This window comes from Odocoileus virginianus, chromosome 2, assembly GCF_023699985.2.
Source record: "Odocoileus virginianus isolate 20LAN1187 ecotype Illinois chromosome 2, Ovbor_1.2, whole genome shotgun sequence".
Lineage (NCBI taxonomy): Eukaryota > Metazoa > Chordata > Mammalia > Artiodactyla > Cervidae > Odocoileus > Odocoileus virginianus.
The window spans coordinates 93,583,348-93,606,469 of NC_069675.1; the positions used below are offsets into that span (position 1 = coordinate 93,583,348).

A 23,122-nucleotide genomic window follows, 5' to 3' on the forward strand; every position below is an offset into this window, starting at 1 on the left:
TTCTCCCTGGGCTTCAGAAAGTCAGACCACAAGTCCCGCATTTGCCTTTAGAGCCGTGTGACCTTGGGCAAGTGACTTGACCTCCGTGTGCCCCAGAAAAACGGAATAATAATAGCTCAGAGATGTCAAGAGGTCTTGAGCCAGGTCTTGCGTTCCACCGAGAGATTCCAATCTGACACTCCTAAGTCAGGGGTTCCGGAGTGAGTTCACAGTCTGTCACCCCACTCGCTTTCCCAACCATCCTATTTAAAGCAACATCTGTTCTGATTTCTGCCATCCCTAGTAAACATCTCAGGTACACATCGTTAGGAAAGAATTTCTTTCTTTGCCCTTTCTCTTACAGGAAATAGGAGCTGCTGTGTTTTATTTTCTGCGGCCTTTGAAGAGGTCTCCAGGCAGATTCCAGGCTACCAGAAAGTCCTGGATCTTTGCAGCAAGGCCTACCCTGGAGCTTTCCTTCCACGCTGTCCCTGACAGTCACATTAACCCCTCTCTGTTCCTGGAAAAGTCAAACTCATTTCTGACACCTTCTGTGTATCTTCCTAGGACACTCGCCCAGTTCCCTCTTGCCACCTTTTGCTCATCTCAAGAAGCCCACCCTGACTGCACCCTACCTGGTCCACTGGGTCAGGTGCTCTGTCATTCACTCTCAGAACCTCTGTCCTTCAGCTTCAGCACTTACTAGAACAGTAACTCCTTGAGTCCTGTCTGAATCCTAAGCTAGATTACCAGCTCCTTGAAGGCAATGTCTGTTGACACGTCAAGGAGGGAGCACATGGCATCAGAGGTGTGTCCTAGGTCCCCGCAATTTACAAACTATCTGCTACTTTTCCAAAGGCAGCCCAAGGCTATCAGTACCTTCCCTGGGTAAAAAGCAGAGCCCAGATGTGAAGGGATGACAGATAAATACTTTCCCTCTCTAGGAACCCATAGGAAGGTTCTGTTAGGGTACACTGGGGTGAGGATGAGAAGATGGTTAGATCTTCCTGCCCTGGGGCTGGTGGCTGAACTAGGACGTGTGGCCCCTTGTTCTGGCTTTTCCAGTGTTCACTATGGGACCTTAGGAATGTCCTTCTCTAAGCCTCAACTTCTTTAGTTGTCAGTAGAAAATAATGGTTCAGAATTCAGATTTTAAAATTAGATCTTTCCTTTGTCACCTATTAGCAAGGCACTTATCTTCCCTGAGTCTCAATTTCCTCATCTCTAAAATGTTATATTTCTTAACAATATTAAGAAAAGGACTTAGCTCACAGAGCTGTTCCAAGAATGTGATGAGTATTCATTGATTTTTAAGACTAGTTCTCTTGTCCTTTTTGACTTTTGATTGGCTCAACTCATTTTTCTTTGAAGTCAGAGAGGAGCCCTGTCTCATATTTCAAGAGCAATCTCCCCCATAAGTTAAATCTAGCAAAAACGGACATGGGACCACTTTGGTAAATGTGGACTCTAGGAAAGATATACTGACCAGAGTTGTCCCACAGCATAGTCCTATTCAATTTGGCACCTAGGTATTTCTAGACTTTGGTTGCCCAAAGACTAGGATTATATCTGCCTTGTACACGGTTGGAGATCCAATGCCTAGAATAGTGGTTTACATACAGTAGTTGAGAGAAAAATAAATATTTGCTAATGAATGATGCACAACCTAAGACAAAGTCTAGTGCTCAGTTTCTGAGCCTATTTTTTTTTCACCTGAAAATGGAGATTAAAAACAATGTCCAATTATTGTGAGGATTTAATGAGCTGATGCATGTAAGAGCTCAGTGGATGGTGGATTTATGGATATGGGTACCCAAATAGAGATGGTGTCAATAAAGCTCACGTTACATTGTCATGGGGAGTGGATACTACAAATAAGAGATCTAGCCTCCGAGTTTCTTTTGTGGGCGAGGGGGAGTGAAGTGGGGGTGATGGAAAGCTCCCAGGAGGCCGGGGATTCAGGTGCGGAGGCTGCGGAGAGGACCTTAGGACCCAGCGCGCCGGGAGCGCGCGGCGGCCGGGCCGCGCGCGCGGCGCGTGAGGTGAGGGGGAGGGCGCGGCTCTCTCGCCAGCCAGGGACGGCCTCGCGTCCAGCCGCATCTCGGGGGGCGGGGCCGAGCCTCCGGGCCGCAGTGCGATTGGCGGAGGCGCGCGGGTGACGCCGACGGCGGTGCGAGACCCCGCCCCTCCCGCCGGGCCCGCCCCCGAGCGCGCGCCGGCGGGTCGGCAGCCTCGCTCTGGCTTGGCTCGAGCCGCGCTCCCGCGCCGCGCCCGCGCGTCAGTCGCTCCCGAGCCGCGGCTGCAGGGGCGGCGGGCGGCATCCAGCAGAGCGCGCCGACGACCCGGGGAGGCGGCGGTGTCCGCGGCTTCGCGTGAGGAGGCCAGGAGCCCAGAGACTCGCGCGGCGCGATGGCCCCCATCGGCCTCAAGGCGGTGGTCGGAGAGAGTAAGTGGAGTCGGGTTTCCTCCCCGCAGGCGACGGCTACGGCTGCCCGGGGGAAGCCGGGCTAGGTACCTGCCCGCAGCTCGGCCCCCCCGCCTGCCCGCCGCCTCCGCTCTCGCCTCTCGCCCCCCGCTCGGCCTGAGGCTCCCGGGTTGGGAGGGTGCCGTTATCCCGGCGCCGTCTTCTTCGGAGGGAAGTCCCTCCCGGCCTCCTGCGGCCCTCGTCCCTTCTTCCTCCGCTCTGCTCTTCCCGCATTCCTTCTCCCCCCCCCCCCCCCCGCCCCGCCTTCGCCGCATCCCTGACCCCTCATCGCAGCCCTCCCCTCTTCGCCCCATCCCTCCCTTCGATCTTTACCTGCATCTCCCTCCACCCCCATCGCTCCACGTCTCCCCCATCACTGCGCCTTTAACCCCCACTGCGGCCTGTTATCCTCCCCTCCATCCCCCTCCTTCACCGCGAGTGCCTTCTCCCCATTTCCCCCTCTCTTTCCCCTCGCCTTCTTTATTCCCCAAAGCTCCTCGATTCCACTCCTCTTTCCATCCTCAGTCCCTCCCTCTTTCCCACCCTCCTCCTTGGAGTCGTGACGAGCCAGATCTCGGCCTGCATCCTCCTGCCCGCTTCCCTCTAGATCCCTCCCCGGGAGCCGGAGCCGCGGTCCCCGGCCGCAGAGACCCACCTGGGAGCGGCGGCTCCGCGCGCCGCGGGGCTCTGGCGCACCGCTCGCTCGCCCAGGGGCCAACTCCTGACAGCGGGAGAGAAAGCCTGTTTGTTTCCAAAGGCTTCGCTCTGCCGGGGCCGAGGCCACCCGGCTCCTCCTCCAGAGCCGGGGTCTTGGCTTCGAGGGCGGGGTCTTCTCAGGGTCCTGAACAGTCTTCAATCACCTGGGAGACTGGGAGAGCTCTAGGATGCGCGGGAGGAGTGGCCCTGCCCGGCACCGCAGTCTGCGGTCTGCCAGTTCGCAGGATTCAGCCGGGGCTTGATTTCGGGCTGTGCAACCCCCTCTTGCAGGGAGGAAATGGTCGTTCTTGGGTTTGGATGAAAGGCTCGACTTAAGTGGATTTTTAAAAAATGGATGATGGAGATTGTGGGGCTGCAGCGGAGTGAGGGCTGACGGTGGTCATATTTGGAAAACGGCGTCTTTGGTGCTAAATAAGCTTGGCGATCTTGTGTAGGCAAATAGTGCCTCTTCAATATTTTGCCCGTTATCTTTAACAGAAAACGGGAGAGGATTGCTGTGGTTTTTGCCATCTTTTTTGGCATCGAGAGAGAATTAAAAGTGGACTTTTCTCTGTGGGAGAGGATAAGAAAGGAAATAGAAGAAAAATGGTGGAAATGACCGTTTCCTTTCCAACGATTCTCTCTAATTAGAGCAATTCCTCCCTTTCTGAATGTCAGATTGGATTTTTGACTGTGATGCTCCTTTTGGGCATCACTATATCTTCTTATTCACTCTTTACGTTGATATATACAAAATTTTCCCTGTTATACAACCTTATCTGACCTATTACTACAGGAGAAAATTGTTATAAACACTGAAACCCAAATGAGCAAGTTTTTTAAAAAAGTGCCCACGACAACACCTGCCTACCCCATTCGGTAAAGGTTCCAGATCACGTACGTTCTATTTTAAAGGCCAATCAAAGCGCTTAGGGTTGGAAGGACCCCTAGGGATCTTCTAATGTCAGTACCCTCATTTTACCCGTGGGAAAGAAATGGAGGCTCAGAGCAGTTAAATGACTTGCCAAAATCGGCGTTAATTAATTTCCTAAAACCTGGTGTCCATTTCCTTGCAACATTAGTTAATAATAATAATAATAATAATAATAATAACTTGCTTCATTTTTCTAGGTATACCATTTCCTTCCAATATGCTTTCTAAAGGGTTGTGAAATAAGGAATGTTATGTTGAATGTTGCATTCTTTCTAATGTTATATTCGAATAAGCTGCTTTTAAAACAAAATCCTTGAAGCAAGTGTTCTGGAAATCACATTTCTGTGTTCTTTTACTGTGATGCTTGTTCATGCAGGTAGCTTCCCCCCCCCCCCCCCCAACAGCTTTTCTTAGAAGCAAGTATCAAAAAAACACCAATATGCCATATGGTCAGAATTTATTTTCTGAAATAAAGCCACTGTTTACAAAAAAAAAAAAAGCTAATTTTACTTAAAATTGGTGAATGTGTAAACAGCATTCTATTTCTATAACAACTGAGTTAGGTAAAAATTTTGGAAAAAATATTTTTGCAATTCTTTGTCAGTGACATAAAGAATTCTGTTAACTTTGACTCCTAATTTTGGAAGGGTTTCTAGTTTTGCTTTTTTCCTCTAAAAAAATAAACCAAAGATTTTTTAAACCAACGTCCCAGTTTAAACGTCACCTTCACAACCTGGTCTTCCCAATCTAAAAATTAACACCTCATAGTCACTGTTTATCATACTCCCTAATTTTATTTTTTTCATTGCACTTAAAATTATATGAAGTGATATTATTTAGTTTTTTGGGTTGTTTTTTGCTTTTGGTACTTGTTTGATTGTTTCATCCCCTTGAATGTTGCTTCTGGGAGAGCATGGGTCTTTATCTAATATATTCATCCCTGTTCAGTTCAGTTCAGTTCAGTTCAGTTCACTCAGTCGTATCTGACTCTTTGCGACCCCATGGACTGCAGCATGCCAGGCCTCCCTGTCCATCACCAACTCCCGGAGTTTACTCAGACTCATGTCCATTGAGTTGATGATGCCATCCAACCATCTCATCCTCTGTCATCCCCTTCTCCCACCTTCAGTCTTTCCCAGCATTAGGGTCTTTTCAGATGAGTCAGTTCTTCACATCAGGTGGCCAAAGTATTGGAGCTTCAGCTTCAGGATCAGTCCTTTCTGTGAATATTCAGGACTGATCTCCTTTAGGATGGACTGGTTGGATCTTCTTACAGTCCAAGGGACTCTCAAGAGCCTTCTCCAACACCGCAGTTCAAAAGCATCAATTCTTGGGCACTCAGCTTTCTTTATGGTCCAACTCTCACATCCATACATGACTACATGATTCATCCCTGTATCCCATACCAAAAATTGTCGGTGGCTGGTCATAGTTGGCTGTCAATAGATATTCATAGAATGAATCAGTGTTTTTAAGGATATGATCGAGAGCAAGATAAATGTAGTTTGTGGCTTCTTGTCATATCTTTCCTGCCGTATCTTTCAATGGACATGAGTCTGAGTAAGCTGCAGGAGTTGGGGATGGACAGGGAGGCCTGGCGTGCTGCAGTCCATGGGATCGCAAAAGTCGGACACGACTGACCGACTGGACTGAACGTAACTGAGCAGGGATGAATATACTAGGTAAAGACCCATGCTCAGTGGGTGACAATAGGTACAGGTACAACAAAAGTAGAGGATATGGGTCAGTGTTAGCTGTTCATTCAACAAAGATCTGTTGAGAGCCTGGTAGGGATTATGTGGTAATACCGGGACACTCAAACATGGGACCATCTCACACTGTTGTGACAGACACAGACAATCTTCCCTCTTTCCTGTCACTGTGCTGACACATGGTATAACCAGTTATCATGCTTCTTTGTGTTGGTCTCACCCAACTAGACCAGAAGCTCTTTGAGGGGAGAATAGGATCTCCTCTTACTCTTAAATCTGTCTTTAGTATGACAGTTAGTACTTTGTCCTCGTAAATGTTGGGTGAATATTGGATGAATCTTTATGTATAGTGATTCAGAGAAAGAACTCTGGATTTGGACCACCTGGAATAAAATTCTGGTCTACTACTATTAGCTGTGTGGCTTTGGGAAATAATAGAATCCTTTTTTGCCTCAGTTGCTCCATCTATAAAATTGGTAATAATAGCACCTACCTTGTGTGGTTCTATGAGTTTTAAAAGAAATAGTGCGGGTATAGCATCTAATACAGTTCTTGATGCTTTTGAACTGTGGTGCTGTAGAAGACTCTTGAGAGTCCCTTGGACAGCAAGGAGACCAAACCAGCCAATCCTAAAGGAAATCATCCATGAATCTTCATTGGAAGGGCTGATGCTGAAGCTCCAATACTTTGGCTACCTGATGTGAACAGCTGACTCATTGGAAAAGAGCCTGATGCTGGGAAAAATTGAGGGCAGGAGGAGAAGAGGGTGACAGAGAATGAGATGCTTGGATGGCATCATCGACTCAGTGTACATGAGTTTGAGCAAACTTGGGAAGATAGTGGAGGACAGAGGAGCCTGAGTGTGCTGCATGCAGTCCATGGGGTCGCAAAGAGTCGGACACAACTTAGCGACTGAACAACAAAACAGTTCTTTTAGTCAATCTTATCATTATGACAAGATCCACAAGAGTGTCAGTACAAGTGTTAGAGGATTTCAAGAAGAGATAGGCTACCTATATCCTGTGGGGCCACAGTTTTGGGGGAGAAAGTGAAGTCTTGGGTAAACTTCCTGTGTGAGGTGCAGATGAGCTGGAAAATGGAAGAATAGACCTAAAGAACATATGGATGATTAATAACCACACCCAACTTTTGTTTCCCATTCTGCTCATTTCTTTACTTTTTCCCCTTTAATTTCTTTCTATAAATGTAGGGTTTTGTTTGTTTTTTTCTGCTCTCTACTTTGTAAAGAGACTGCAAGAGAAAGGAGAATTTCATTCCCCCTCCTGCCCCGCCAGGCATTCTGTCTGTTTCTGCTGCTGCTGCTGCTAAGTCACTTCAGTCGTGTCCGACTCTGTGTGACCCCATAGACGGCAGCCCACCAGGCTCCCCCGTCCCTGGGATTCTCCAGGCAAGAACACTGGAGTGGGTTGCCATTTCCTTCTCCAGTGCATGAAAGTGAAGTCGCTCAGTCATGTCCGACTCTTAGCGACCCCATGGACTGCAGCCTACCAGGCTCCTCTCTCTCTGCCCAAGGGATTTTCCAGGCAAGAGTACTGGAGTGGGTTGCCATTGCCTTCTCCGATTCTATGTCTATGTCATGTTAATGGATGATGCTTCAGTTATGTCAATCCATGCTGTAATTTACAAATCCAAGTTTTACTCTTGTTCCCTGAAGTTTTGTCAGAGTGTTTCAAAGATTCAAGAATTACAAAATGTACTGCTTTTCTTGTTTCCTAACTATTAGCAGTTTCTCCCCATGTTAGTTTATAAGAATCACATTCTTTGGGAAGAGAATGTAGTTTCAGTTTTGGAGGAGAGTGTGGGTACATAAAATGCATACCTTTTTCAGATGGGGCCATGAGTCATAGGATGTGTCAGAAGTTGAGAGAACACCTAAATTGAAGCGATTTTCATTCATTCTTATACTTTTTTTAAAAAAAGAAACCTTGGATAGCATACAAATAATTTAAGTGTATTTTGAAATATATTAAATTCATGTCATGTATTTTCCATTTTAAGGTATAATTTGCATAGGTCTTCCCTGGTGGCTCAGTGGTAAAAGAACCCACCTGCCAAGCAGGAGACGTGGGTTCCAGCCCTGTTTGCCTGGAGAAGGAAAGGGCAACCTACTCCAGTATTCTTGCCTGGGAAACCCCATGGACAGAGGAACCTGGCAGGCTACAGTTCATGGGGTTGTGAAAGAGCTGGGCATGACTTAACAGCTAAACAACAACAACAAAATAATTTGCCGAAGTAAAATTTACCCTTTTTAGCGAACAGTTCTTCAAATTTCAGATTTGCCTGCTGTCATATGACCACCACAGTAATCAAAATACAGAACAGGTCATCACTGCCTGAATTCCCTTGTGCTACCACCCCGAGCCCCTGGTGAGCACTGAATGTCCTAACAGTGGAGTCATACCGTACATAGCTTTTTGAATGTGCCTTCTTTAACTTAACATAAGGCATTTGAGAATCAACCATATTGCATGTATCTGTAGTTTGCTCCTTCTCATTGCTGGCTGCTCTTCTGTTGTATGAATATGTAACAATTTGTTTCTCCATTCCTCAGCTTAAGGACATTTGAATTATTCCAGCTCTGGGCAATTGCAAGTGCTTCTATAATGTTTCTAGAAACATTCACAGGTTTTGTGTGAACATATCACTTGGATATATATATATATATATATATATACTTTGGTTCAGTTCAGTTCAGTCACTCAGTCGTGTCCAACTCTTTGTGGCCCCATGAATCGTAGGGATGGGATTAATAGGTTATGTGGTAAGTGTGTATTTAACCTTACAAGAAATTGTCAAATTATTTTCCAGAGTGGCTATAACCATTTTACAGTTTTTACCAGCATCCTTGTTAGTCCTTGGTATTGTCAGTTTAAAAAATTTTAGCCCTTTTCCTAGTTAGTTGTATCTCATGATTTTAATTTTCATTTTTCTAATGACTAATGGTGTTAAGCATTTTTTCTTGTATTTATTTGCCATCTGTATCTTCTTTGGTGGAACATCTAAGTCTTTTGCATATTTTTTATTGGGTTGTCTGTTTTCTTATTATTGATTTTTGAGGGGTTTTCTATGCATTCTGGGTACATGTCTGTCAGATACATGAATTACAAATATTTTCTCACAGTTTGTGACATGTCTTTTTATTCTATTAACAGTATTTTTCAAATAGAAGAAATTCTAAATTTTTATGAAGTCCAGTTTATCCATTTTTTCTTTTATGAATTGTACTTTTGGTATCCTATCTAAGAAATCTTTACATAATCCAAATTCACAAAGATTTTTGTTTTGTTTTTTTTTCTGTGTTTTCCTGTGGATGTTTTATAGTTTTAGGCTTTATATTTAGTCTTTGATCTATTTTGAGTTAATCTTATATATTGTGAATTATGATCAAAGTTCATTTTTGTGTATATGTAAATGTTTTTTTCATTTTTGTGTACATGTAAATATTTTTGTGAGTATCCAGTTGTTCCAGCACCATTTGTTGAAAAGACTATCCTTTTTCTTCATTGAATTGTCTTTGTTCTTTGTTGAGAATCAATTGACCATCTTTGGGTGGGTCTATTTTTGGACTCCTTGTTCTGTTTCCTTGATCTGTATGTATGCTTTCACTAATCCACTATGACTCAATTACTATAGCTTTAAAGTAAGACTGGAAACCAGATATTTTGAGTCCTCCAGCTTTGTTTTTCTTTTTCAAAATTGGCTTTGTTCTTTTAGTTCATTTCCTTTTCCATGTACATTTTAGAATGAGCTTGTTGATTTCTATTTAAAAAATTCTTCTGGGATTCTGTTTGGAATTGTCTTGAATCTGTAGATCAGTTTGAGAATTGACATTTTAAGTATTTTAGTTTCTTTTCTATATTTCAGAGTGAAAATAAAAATTCTTAGCTTCACAAATAAGGGAGCAACAGTATGCTAAGGAGAATTGCAGATAGTTTACCAAAGTTGCAGAATACAAAGTCAGTTTACAAAATTATATTGTATGTCTATATACTAGCAATGAACAATTAGAAATTGAAATCTAAATTAGTATCATTTAGAGTAGAACAAAAAACATGAAACACTTGGGTGTAAATCAAAAAGAATGTGTCCCAGATCTGCATGCTGAAAGCTACATGATGAAAGATATCAAAGCTTAAATAAATGAAAAGATATACTATGTTCATGGACTTAAAAAATTTATGCTATATTTGTTATTTTTGTAATGTGTTTTCAGTTCTCTTGGGTAGATACCTAGGAATAGAATTGCTGGGAAATGTAACTAACTTTTTGAGGCCCTGCTAAATTGTTTTCCAAAGTGACTGCACCACTAGTAGTGTATGAGGGTTCCTATTTCATAATATCCTTAGCAGCACATGTTATTATCTGTCTTTTTCATTATAGTCATCCTAGTTGTTGTGAAGTGGTATCCCATTGTGATTTTGATTTGCATTTCTTTAATGGCTAGTGATACTGAACATTTTTTCATGGGCTTGTTGACCATTTATGGCTTCCCTGATGGCTCAGATGGTAAAGAATCCGCCTGCAATGCGGGAGACCTGGGTTCCATCCCTGGATTGGGAGGATCCCCTGCAGAAGGGAATGACTACCCACTCCAGTATTCTTGCCTGGAGAATTCCATGAACAGAGGAGCCTGGTAGGCTACAGTCGGTGGAATAGAGAGTCAGACACAACTCAGTGATTTTCACTTTCATTCACCTTATGTATCTTCTTTGGAGAGGTGTCTACACAAACACTTTGCCCATTTTTAAATTAGATTGTTCAATTTGCATTTTAATCCACATGTTATTTTCATTCGAAATTACTGTTTTTACTCTATCTTTTAAATGTAAAGGTGGAAAGCCTCAATGAATAAGTATACACTTCTATCTGACCAGTTTGCCTATTTCTTTAATCTTCTACCTTCTTTATTTTTCTGTGTAGTTTTAGTAAAAACAACATATTCTTGTTATAACTGTCATCCTGTGCCCTTTTAGACAGTTCATTTAAATTTTAAAAATTGTTGAATGCTCTAATTGAATCTTCATTCTGAGTTTATTAATTAAAAGTGTCATATTTTTGAAATGCCTCACTTTTTAAAAGGATTCTAATATGGTAGTCTTACAGTTAATACAAGTCATTTGTTAGTTACAATTGTGATAAGAATTACAGTGATACAAGGCACTAGTCTGGTATAAGCGCAGGGAGATTAGAGAAACCTTCCCTAAGGGAGTGACATCCAAGTTACTTCCATTCAGCTCCAGCTTATTTTGAGTTTTTGTTTTGTTTTGTTTGTTTTTTTAAATTTATTTTTAATTGAAGTATAATGGCTTTACAATGTTGTGCTGGTTCCTGCTATACAACATTGTGAATCAGCCATAAATATACATATATCCCCTCCCTCTCTCCTACCCACCCCCAAATTTGTTTTGTTTTTAAAATCAGGATTAACTACTGGTTTAGTTTCTTTTGAAATGACCATGTAGTTTTTCTCATTTAATCTAGTAATGTAATATAATTAATTATAATATTGGGCCATCATTATATTCTGAAATAAACTTTCTTGACACACACACACTGTTTTTCAGGAGTGAGAAATTCTGATGCAGAATTTTCTCTGCTTATTATTTTGCTTATTAAATTCTGCTTAATATTTTTGCATCTATATTCATTAGTATTGGAGTCTTCTTGCAGCTCTTTGATCATTCCAAGTATGTTCCCACCTCAGGGCTTTGCATTTGTTGTTACCTGTGTCTGAAATGTTCTTCTTTCACACATCTACATGCTTGTTCCCTTAAGTCCTTTAGGTCCCTGGTCAAAGGCCACCTCACCAGTGAGCTCTGCTCTGATTATATAAAATTGAAATTTATATAATTTTCATCCCCCTCACCATGCTGAATTGTCAAATCTGACATTTCACACTTACTGTTTTATTTGTTTGCTTATCCTGGCCTCCACCAGCCAAATGTAAGTTCTATAAGAGCATAGACTTGTTTTATTCATTGCTATATCCCCAGCATCTAAAACAGTGCTGGTCCATAGTGGGCACTCAATAAATATTTGGAATGAACAACTAAATACTATGTATTTTATACACACACACACACACACACACACACATATGTGTAATTCCTCTGTCTCTCCCTCCCTCTCTTTTTCATCTTTTTCAGATCTTCTGCATCAGAAATTCTCACTTTTTCAATGCATTGAATTGGGAAGTTTCTTATCATTTTGTGTGTTCCAGAATAGATCAAATAATATGGACATTCCTTTTCCTGAATGTTAGGAATGATTTATTCATAAAAATTTTTGAATTTGCTGCTTTTTAGAGGAAAAAGGATAAATATTTGCCGGTCTTTTAAATGTATTTGATTATTATTTATTTATTCAGGCTCCCTGCTGCTGCTTGAATCAATTTTGGCAATTTACATTTTCTTATAAAGGCCTTTCAACCTAGAATTCTCAAATTTATTAACATTGAACTAGATTTGTATAATTTAAAAAATATCTTCTGCATCAGTAGTTGTGATCTCTTTTCTCACTCTACCCTGTTAGTAGTAGTATTTTCATGGAAAAAGAGCTTTGTCTGTTTTGTCTTTTGGAAAAATCTGTTTCTTCCTTCTGTGGTGTGTGTCTGTGTGTATGAGACACAGACAGAGTATGTGTTCTTATTCTAATTTCTTGAATCAAACGCTTGGTTATTTTTTTTCTAATAAAAGTATCTAAGGATATGACTTCGTTTGAGTACAGCTTTGGCTGAATCCCATACGCTCCCTACAACCCCTCCCAAGTCTCTTAACATGCAGTATTCTTTGTTGTGAACTAGCTGTTACTCTTGTGATGGGGTGATAAGTAGTTTAATCTGGGGTAAAATTTCCATAAGAAGTGGTTTGGGACTCAGGGATCATCCATGTGTTACCCATCAGATGTAAGAGAGCATATCTGCCACAAAGGGCTTTTTGAATGTGCACCAGAAGATTTTCCCTCTGGTGTTCTTGGCACACAGCACCTCTTAGACAAACAGGTATTTGTAGTCAGACCAAATCCTATAGTTATCACTGGCAACTCAATGGCCATAAATCGTGAACCTCAGTCCTGTGGCTCGCCTCTATGAGAAGTGCTTGTAGTATCCCCAAGGCCATCCTCTGATTTGAGTGTTCCAATCAATTGCTTCTGAGCAGGTCTGTTGCTGGAACTAAAGTTAGGGTGAGATAGCCAAGACTTTTTTTTTTAATCTTTTTATTGGCTGTGCTGGGTCTTCCTTGCAGCGCACAGGCTGTCCTTGCAGCATGTGGGTCTCTGTAGTTGTAGCTTGTGGGCTTAGTTGCCCCTTGGCATGTGGGCTCTTAGTTCCCCAACCAGGGATCAAACCCACATTCCCTGCATTGGAAGGCATATTCTTAACCACTGGACCACCAAGGAAGTCATCAAGACTTCATCTGAATTTCAGCCAGTATGAGTTTTACTTGCTTATTGTCGCCAGGCTTTTATTATTATTATTATTATTATTTAAAATTTTTCTTTTAATCAATGAGAAGTGGTGCTGTGGAGTGCAAAGAGTTCTGGTCAGACAGAACACCAGCTGACAGCCCCAGTTCCAACCCCTAGTGACTGGGTAACCTGGACATGTTATTTAACCTCTTTTTCAATTGCACATTCTAATCCCAGCATCACAGAATTCTTTTAAGGCTTGCATTAGATAATAATACAAACAATTACTCGGAAAACAATGAGTCACTATAAGGGGTTGTTATTATTTTACAGTTATAATTACTGAGATAAGCTTGTCTGCTCAAGGTTATGAATAAAACCTTAGCAGAGTCAAGGAGGCATATCTCTTATAGTTTTGATAGACACAGGATCTGATAATTGCCAGGTAGCAGCTAGCTGTTGCCCACTCAGTGCTTTTTGGGAAACTTTGTGTTGGTTAAAACAATTGCTTCTGAGATACACTGATCTGATCTTAATATATGTCTCTGAGGCTCCAGAATAAGAACTACTAATGGCTCAAATTACATGCTGTCACAGAGCAGATCTCCAATATTCCTCTCCTTGTGTTTCTTACAGGCCATTGACATTTCACTTTAAATGTCTACTAATGATTTGGCCTGAGAGCTGAACTTGCAGGAAGTGAATGAGATATTAAGTAATTATCATACTAGGAAAGCTTATTTTATTCTTAGGAACAAAAAAGATTTAGAGAGATATGGAAAAAAGCAGAGGAAAACAAACAAAATTTTAAAAAATCATTAGAGGACATCTCTGATGGTACAGTGGATAAGAATCCACCTGCCAGTGCAGGGGACACAGGTTCAATCCCCGATCTGAGAATATCCCACAGGCCGCAGAGCAAGTCCGTATACCACAGCTACTGAGCCTGTGCTCTGGAGCACACGAGCCACAAACACCAAGCCATCCTGCTGCAGCTGCTGAAGTTTGCTGGCCCTAGAGCCTGTGTTCCACAACAAGAGAAGCCACCACAATGAGAAGTCCGTGTAGCAATGAAGACCCAGTGCAACCAAATACCAAAAAAAAAAAAAAGGCTTTAGAAAAAAATTCGTGCCTAGTTGTGAAGAGACAGGTTTAAATCAGAGTCTCCAGCAGTCAGTCCTTGTTCGGAGGACTGCTGAGATGTCAGAGAAACCCAGGACCGTATGTCATGGCTTGTTTCCATTTCATCATGTTTCTGAGGCCTCTGGGACCAAATGTTTTTGTTCATTTAACCAGTATTTCTGCACTCTCTCCTATGTGCCAGAAGCTGTGTTGAGAGCAGCAGAGGTGGTGGTGTATGAGGAGACCTGGTCCTAGGGAAATTCACACAGGCCATGGTAATACATCGGGTAAACGCCTTAACAGGGGGCACTGTGGTGTGATGGTGTTACCGCACATGGCAGAGCCCCCAAAGAGGCCAGGGGAGGGAGAGAGGCCAAGGGAGACCTGGAGGAGGTTGGGGGAGCTGGCCAGGAGGAGGGTGATATTGACGGGGTCTGGGGGAGAGTAAGTCCCATAGAGAAGTGTCCAGGTTTGGCAAGAATATGAGAAAGGTTCGGCCCGGCTGGAGCTGAGGGAGCATGCAGACAGGAGATGGAGACATGCTCAGGGCTTTCTGTCCTTTCAAAGGACCTATATACCTATTCCAGGAGTACTGGGAAGCCACTGAAGGCTTTTGGTTGGGGAGAGACATGGTTTGGTTCTGGTTGAGAAAGACCTCGAGTTGCTGTGTGGAGACTGGATGGAGGGTTGGGTTAGGAGCTATGGTGGTGATGGTGGGAATGGGGATCACTGCCAGGGATACAGCAGTAGTGGCAGGTGGAGAGAAGTAAAGGGACCTGAAGGTGTCTTTGGAGGTAGAAACATCAGGTTATGGTGATCGATTGAATGCAGAGGGTGAAGAGATAGCATTGGGGAAGATTCCCAGTTTCCTGGCTTCTGCAGGCCATGGGTAGGCCATGCTGTTCACTGAGATGAATGAAGAAGAAACAGGTTTGCTGGGAAAGGTTTCCTTTCATAGGTGCTGTGTTTCTGGTGCCTATGGACTGTCTAAGGGCAGGCATGCAGGAGGTCTGGGCCAGACACTGGGGCTGGGGCATCCTCAGGTGTTGGAAGCTGTAGGAGTGGATCAGATCACAGAGGAAAGGGTGCAGGTTGAGATGAGGGCCTGGGTTCTCCCACTCCCCATCCCAGGGGATTCTGATATTTACACCCTGGCTTGAGAGTCCGAGGCTAGCCAAACAGTGTCTCCAATTTGGTGGCTTCCCGGGCCCACCCTCAGATCGTCCCAGAGCAAGCCTGAGGCTTCATTCAGTGATGAAATCTCTACTCTCCAGGTTGGGGGGCTTGGCAGCTGGAAACTTTTCAGGACTTCTTCTCACCGTGGTGTTTCCCCTGTGTCTTAAAGTCAGACCCTGGCTATCTGAACCTCATTGTTCAGGATTGTTTTGAGGAGGAAAGAGGAAATGATTGTAGCCAGTTGTAATGCAAAGCTCTGAGGATTTGTGTGTTATGCTGTGTCAAGATGCCATCAAATCATAGAGTCTTGGCTCTGGGAAGAAATCGTAGGAGCATCTGGTCCAGACTCATCGGAGCAGGAAGTCGAGTTGTCCTGGTCTGCTGGATGAATGACATTGGCAGGTCTTCCTTATCCGTGGCTGTTGAGGAAAGACAGTATTATTTTCATGTTCTGTGCCAGCGTAGATTCACAATGAGGGATAAGCTACTAGGAGTGTTAAAATAGTGAGGGCGGGAAGGTTGCTTATACTGTGCTTAGAGGGAGCTCAGGGCTTTCCAGCTGATTCTAATCCAGTCTCAGATGATCCTCATGAACTTCCTTAATGGCAGTAGGAACAAAGCCACTTCTGTTTGTCAGCTGAGGGCAGAAGGGAGACCCTTTAGGCTTAGATGGTCTTCAGAGCGCCTACTCTGGGAGTGACAGGGTGAAGAAAGCTTGTTGACCCTCTTCTCTCATGGATTTTTTTTCACCCATCTTCGTGAGCATTGATGTAGCCAGGAGGCAAAGGAGAGAGGCTTTTCCCTGGTTCCTGGACACATGGGTATTGTTGGTACTAGTTGCTAGGGATTTGAAGAAAATAAAACAGTGCTGAACAAGAGACTCCCTCTGCTCCATGTGAGTTTCACACTATAGGCTTTCACCTCTGTGAGACAAACCACTTAAAATTACTCAGTCGATAGACCTCACCATGTTTCAAATAAAAGTGTTTCAGGATTTTAAGATGAGGCAATCAGGTGGTCACTGAGAGTTTTCAAATTTGCTTTAGCTCACATAATCTTGCTGGGGGGATCACGTTGAACTTAAATGTTTTGATTGCATCATGGGGTTGTCTCTGTCTCTTTCTCCTACTTATCTTTTAAGGAACTTTGAAACTCTAGTTAGAGTAATAAGCTTTATCAAGCTTTCACTGAGACTTAAAGATCTGGTCAGTTTCTTATGGAGAGGAATCCTCATTTTTCCTCTGCACCAACCCCTTATTAAGAAAAATTTCCAACATACTGGAGAGTTGAAAGAATAGTACAATGACTAGATGACCCATCTACCTTCTACCTGGATTTCACAACTGTTAACCTTTTTCCATCTTTGTTTTTATCTCTCTACACAAATGCTTTTTGTTAAAAGTTAAGGTTACAGGTTAGACATTGCAGAAGAAAATATGAGTATACTTGAAGTAAAAGCAACAGAAACTATTCAGAGGGAAACATAGAAAAAAGATCAAGGGAATTAAAGCAAGAGAGTATCAACAAGATGGGAGACAGTATGAAGGAGCCTAGTACATATAAAGATGAAAAGAATGGGAGGATCAGAGATAGTCTTTGAAGAAATGTTAGCTGAACATTTTCCAAATTTGATGAGCGCTATGAACTTTCAGATGTAAGAGGTTCAGTGAATGTCAGGCATAAGCAATGTGAAGAAATCTATACTGCAACACACCATACACGAAATTGCTTAAAAGCAGTAATAATAATAATAAAAAGTTTGATTAGCCAGAGAGCAGACACATTGTGTACAGAAGAGTGATAAAGATGGCAGCATATTTCTCGTCAGAATCAATGTAAGCTAGAAGACAGCAGAAGAGTATTCTTGAAGGACTGAAAAATACAAAATATTAATCTAGAATTTTATACCCAGAGAATATATCCCTCAGCAACAAATCAAGGTAAACATTTTCCAAAAAGTTGAAAGAATTCATCACCAACATATCTGCACTGCACAAAATGATACCACAGAGGAACCTGGTTCCACACAGCAGAATAAAGAGCACTGGACATGGTAAGCGTGCAATAAAAATAAAGCCTCGTTCCTGCAGCGACTGGCCGCCTTCCTCCAGTGCAGCCCCATTGACCCTGGACTTCCGTTCACCATTCTCCTGGGCTTTTTCTCGCCTCTCTTGTTTGGAATTGTCCTGTCTCCAATATTTCATGTCTTCCTTTCTTGGCTTACTCTGCTATTTTGGTGGAGCTTCTGAGAAAAGGGAGGTAGTTTCATTGAAACCTTGCATGTCTGAAAATACCTGTTTTAATCTGATGTCTGAAAATATCTATTTTATCTGATGGCACAGAGGGGCGTAGAACTCTACCTTGGAGGTTGTTTGCCTTTAGACTTTTGGAAACTTGGCTCCACTGTCATCTTAATTTTCATTGCTGCTTTGAAGGTGCTTTTGAAGTCATTGACTTCCTGATCTTTTGAACATGCCCTGTATCATCTCCTCTGAAACTTTCACTCTGTCCTGGCGTTCTGGACTTTCATAGAAATTTGCCTCGATACTTGTCTGTTCTTATCCATTGTGCAAGACCAGGGTCAGGAAACTTTTTCTATAAAGGGCTGTGTGTTTAAATATTTCCGTTTTTGTGGCTCATCTGTGATCTCTGCTGCTGCTTCTTTTCCCTCTACCCCTTTAAAATTGTAAAGGCCACTCTAAGCTTAAGGTCTGTACAGAAACAAGCAGGAGGCTGAATTTGGCCCATGGGCCACAGGTAGGGGAAGGAGAGGGTGGGATGAATTGAGACAGTAGCATTGAGACATATATACTACTACCATGTGTTAACCATGTGTTAACTAGCTAGTGGGAGGTTGCTTTATAACACGGAGAGCTCATCCCAGTGCTTTGTGATGACCTTGAGGGGTGGGCTGGGGGAGGGGATGGGAAGGAGTTTCAGGAGGAAGGGATATATGTATACTTATGGCTGACTCACGTTGTTATACAGCAGGAACCAGCAAAACATTGTAAAGCAGTTATCCTCCAATTAAAAATAAATTTTTAAAACTTTTGGACATCCCAAATCCAGGAATTTCATGCTGAATTAACTCATTAGTTCACTCTGAAGCAGGAAATCAAGTGAAGCGTAAAGTCATTGTTTCTGATACTGGGTATCCCCTCCTGGACCCCAATATACACCCTCAATGGAGTGGTCTTTGGCCCAGAATATTTTGCTGAATTACAGTTTGGAGAGACAAATTTCACCAGTCATCTCTCCCCTACTCATCTCCTAGTGGAAGACTGGGCAAAGGGCACTGGCCCAATGTGGAAACAACTCATATTCTGAAGGCAGTCTTCAAATCATGCCTAGGTAAATGAGGAGGGGGCAAAGATAGCCCACCTGTGCATTTTGGTACAAGAAGACAGCCAGAGAGAATTGCCTCTGGTCTAGGCGATTAAAAAAACAAAAAGCTCTACACAGGAACTTTGTAAACATTTGATATGGAAAAATGACAGAATTGTGGAATAAACACTCAGGTAAAGAATTTATTCTGGAAGAAGACAGGTACAGGGAAAATAATTTAAATCACCCTCAAACATAAAAATAATGAGCCAAGAGTTCAAATGGAAGGTAATGTGAAATAACAGAGCAAAATGGAAAGCGGGCCAAGGAAACAGAAAACAAAAAATAGTGGGATTGGAGCTTCTCTCATGGCTTGGGGATAAAGAATCCACCTGCCAATGAAGGAGATGCTGGTTCGATCCCTGATCTGGGAACATCCCACATGCCTTGGAGCAACTGGGTCTGAGCGCCACAACTATTGTCTGTGGTCTAGAGCCCGTGCTCTGCAACAAGAGAAGCCACTGCAATGAGAAGCTGGCGCACCGCACCTGGAGAGTAGCCCCAGATTACTGCAACTAGAGAAAAACCCACGCACAGTAACAAAGACCCAACACAGCCAAAAGGAAATAAATTTTTAAAATTATAAAAAAAATGGGATTGCAGAACTAATAAACCAATTGAAAACATAAGAAGTAGATTCTGTTCTCTATAGCGTATGGCAGACTGACTGGAGAAGATCACCCAGTGTGCCTATTTGGTGAAAATTTTGCACAAACTCAGCCATCTCGTCTGGATTTTCAGTGTTTCTTCTTTTCCGGGCTCCACCCTTTTCCTGTGCATGACCCTGAGCCCAGGTCCAGCAGGATGTTTTCTTCTCCTGGTATCATAAGCAACCCCCTGGATTTGGGAGAAGGGAGCAGCCCTCCTGAAACTAGACCTCTGTGTGTGTTGGGTGATGTGGGTGGGGGGAGCACTTCCTGCCTTCTGGAAGCTTCCCCCCAAGGCTTTTGTCTTCTGTCTGTTGGACACCTGTCCACTGGCAGCACTGCACTTGTGCCCTTGTCATGCTCTGTGAGATTACACATTTTTAAATATCTGAGACCTGAAGATCTGTGACACGTTAAATCCTAGAAACAGTCAGAATCTCAGACTTTGGAAGTAAGATGATTTCTACCATCGCTGCCACGGAGAAGTCACTTGATCACTGTCTGGTTCGGTTTCTTTATAAAATGGACTAGATTAGGGTTTCTCAACCTTGGTGCTATTGACATCTTGGGCTGTATGAGCCTGTGTGTTGTGGGATGTTTAGCAGCATCCCTGTTCCCTCCCCACTCAATGCCCATAGGTGTGTGTGCTCAGTTAGTTGTGTCTGACTCTCTGTGACCTCATGGACTGTAGCCCACCAGGCTTCTCTGTTCATGGGACTCTCCAGGCAAGAATACTGGAGTGGTTTCCATTTCCTTCTCTAGGGAATCTGCCCAAACCAGGAATCGAACCCATGCCTCCTGCATTGGCAAGCAAATTCTTTGCCACAGCACCACCTGGGAAGCCCCACTAGGTACCCCTAGCACCCTCCAATCATGATGATCAAAAGCACCTCCAGATGTTGCTGAGTGTCCCCTGGGGGGCAAATCACTCCACATTGAGAACCACTAGACTAGACTGTTGTCTGCTCTGAGTTTCTGGGATGATATGAAACACTCTTCTCCGCTTTTTTCCAAAGTATATTTTTCCTAACCCTTGAGTCCTTAGGGTAACTCCCATTTAAGTCAAGAAATATGATTCGGAGCCATTAAATGCTGTATCTACCAATTTAAGATACTAGCCACATCTTGGATTCCTGCCAGGATCAAGATAAATATCTATTATTCTCTATCACTGCAGTTCAAGGAAGAATTCTTGCAGTCTATAAAGATAGAGGACAAGGTGTTTTACAGATGAACAGATACAGGCTGGCAGAAATGGAATATTAATCGTTGAGGTCTGCTGCTGTTGGTAACACATGAGGGCAGTGTGCGTTCTCTCTCTTTCTTTCTTAAATATAGAATCCTTCCCAAATAATGTCATGCTTATCACTGTCTTGTTTAAAAATTGGCCCTCATTCTTGAGTCTTTTCTTTTAAAACAGCCTTATTCTACAGTATTTATGGGACTTCCCTGGTGGTCCAGCGGCTAAGACTCTAAGCTCCCAATGCAGGGGGCCCAGGTTCCATCCCTGGTCAGGAAACTAGATCCCCAGTACCCCAACTAAGAGCCAGTGCAGTCAGAATAAAAATAATTTAAAATAAAACAAAACAGAAAACAGTACTTTTGAGGAACAGTAGTGCTTTCTCTCCTGGAAGATTAATTGCCCCTTCACCATTTTTCTTTTTGTCTTTGATCTTTTTGTTTCAACATATTAATATAAACAAGTAGTATTTACTATCTTAAGCTATTGATTTGAAGAAGAGATGAATTGTTTGGAATCCCACTTTGATTGATTTTTCTGAGTATGTCTAGTAACTTCACAGCTCCTTTTATCCATGGTGCAGGCAACCTTAGGAAGAAGAAACTAGCTCTGGTTGGAGCTAAGGGGACATGACCTTGGAATCTACAGTGTGGCCGGAAACTCCTATTCTCTACCTCTGTTGTCCCCAGTTTGAGATTTTCTTTCTACCAGTCAAAATTCTAAGGTCCATGAAGCTGTGTGTTAGAAACCTTCTAGCCCCTTAACCATTTGACTCTAAACCTTATGCAAGAGGGGTGGGGAAGGAGATAGGAAATGAGGATTTCCTGTGAAAGAGAAAGCAGTCATTCCTATAACACTGTCCAGCATCTTTATGGGTGTGAGGTTAGGATTTGTTTTCTCGGAAAGCGGGCATTTATCATCACACACTCCCCTCAGATACTGGCAGCAGCCCAAGTTTTGAACATGTGCATCTTTTGTAACATCTGGCCTAGTGCTCACCAGAGCAACGCAGCCACGCCCTCGTTCACCCATCTCCACCCCGTCTAATGCTTGTGACCTCCTCCCTTCTCTCCCCTTCCTGCCACCCAAAAAGCAGACTTCAGTAGGAATATTCTCAGATCAAGCAGGTGTCATTCAGCAGTTAATGGGGGGGCTTCCCAGGGGGCTCCGTGGTAAAGAACCCACCTGCCAGTGCACAAGACAAAAGAGCCACGGGTTCGATCTCTGGGTCAGGAAGATCCCCTGGAGAAGGGCATGGCTACCCACCCGAGTATTCTTGCCTGGAGAATCCCATGGACAGAGGAGCCTGGCAGGCTACAGTCCATGGGGTCATAAACAGTTGGACACGACTGAAGTGACTTAGCACGCATGCCCTGAGTTAATAGGGAGCAGGACCCAGTTCTTGCCCCATGCCTGATAATTTGAGGTCTCTATTTTAGTCTCTCGCTTCTGCAAAGTACAATTCAAATACAAATTATAATAGGCTATAATTTTAGATAACATGCCTTACAGAGGTATGCCAGGGTACCTGTGTTCAGGTGAAGACGCTATGAAACAGTTCCATATTAAGCAGACCTGCATTTGTTATTTAAAGTTTTCCTCTAAAATTCGCTGATGACTTTCAAAGAAATATTCATTTATTTGACTGCGTTAGGTCTTAGTTGCACATTCGGGATCTTTCATTGCAGCTCTCAGGCTCAGTAGCTGTGGCAAGCAGGCTTAGTTACCCTGCAGCGTGTGGCATCTTAGTTCCCTAACCTGGGATCAAACCTGCATCGTTCCCTGCATCGGAAGACCGACTCTTGACCACTGGACCACCAGGGCAGTCCCTCTGATGAATTTTTAAAAATAGCTTTCTTGAGATACAAACACATACTATACCATTCACGCACTTAAAGGGTACAGTTCAGTGGCTCTTAGTAAATTTGCACCATTGTGCATCCATCATCACAAGCCATTTTCAAACACTTTCTTTATCCCAGAAAGAATGTCTGTACTCCTTAGACCTCTTGGAGAGCTGTCAGGAGAGTGGCAGCCCTGGGGCTCACCTTCCTCAGCCTTGAACAGAACTGCTCCTTCACTCCCAGCAAGCACTGCTCTGCTGTGCCATTCGGGGAGTTCATTCATCCTGCAGGAATATGCTAAATCATTATTTTATGCCAGGTGCCAGAGACAGATCAAGGGAGGGTGCAGGGAGGGGGAGGGCGACGTCATCTTTGAAAGGGAGTAAATGAAGCCTAGTGTTCAAGAAGCTGGGTACAGTGAGTGACTCGTGGAATCGTTGGCGAGCACTTGCTGCCTTCTCAGCCACCTTGGGCTACTCTCCCCTGGCGAGCTTGC

At 43.3% G+C, this 23,122-nt stretch overlaps 1 protein-coding gene across 2 annotated transcripts in view; it reads left to right on the plus strand.

The window, feature by feature from the left end:
• Positions 1-2,194: 2,194 nt before the first annotated feature.
• Positions 2,195-23,122, plus strand: part of STXBP1 (syntaxin binding protein 1) — a 67,596-nt gene continuing 46,668 nt past the window's right edge. The window contains exon 1 of one of the 2 annotated variants that reach the window (XM_020874735.2): positions 2,195-2,425. In XM_020874735.2, coding sequence (XP_020730394.1) covers positions 2,389-2,425 — 37 coding nt within the window. In that variant the 5' untranslated portion in view covers positions 2,195-2,388. The remainder of the gene's footprint in view (positions 2,426-23,122) is intronic. The other variant, XM_020874736.2, reaches the window with a different exon arrangement.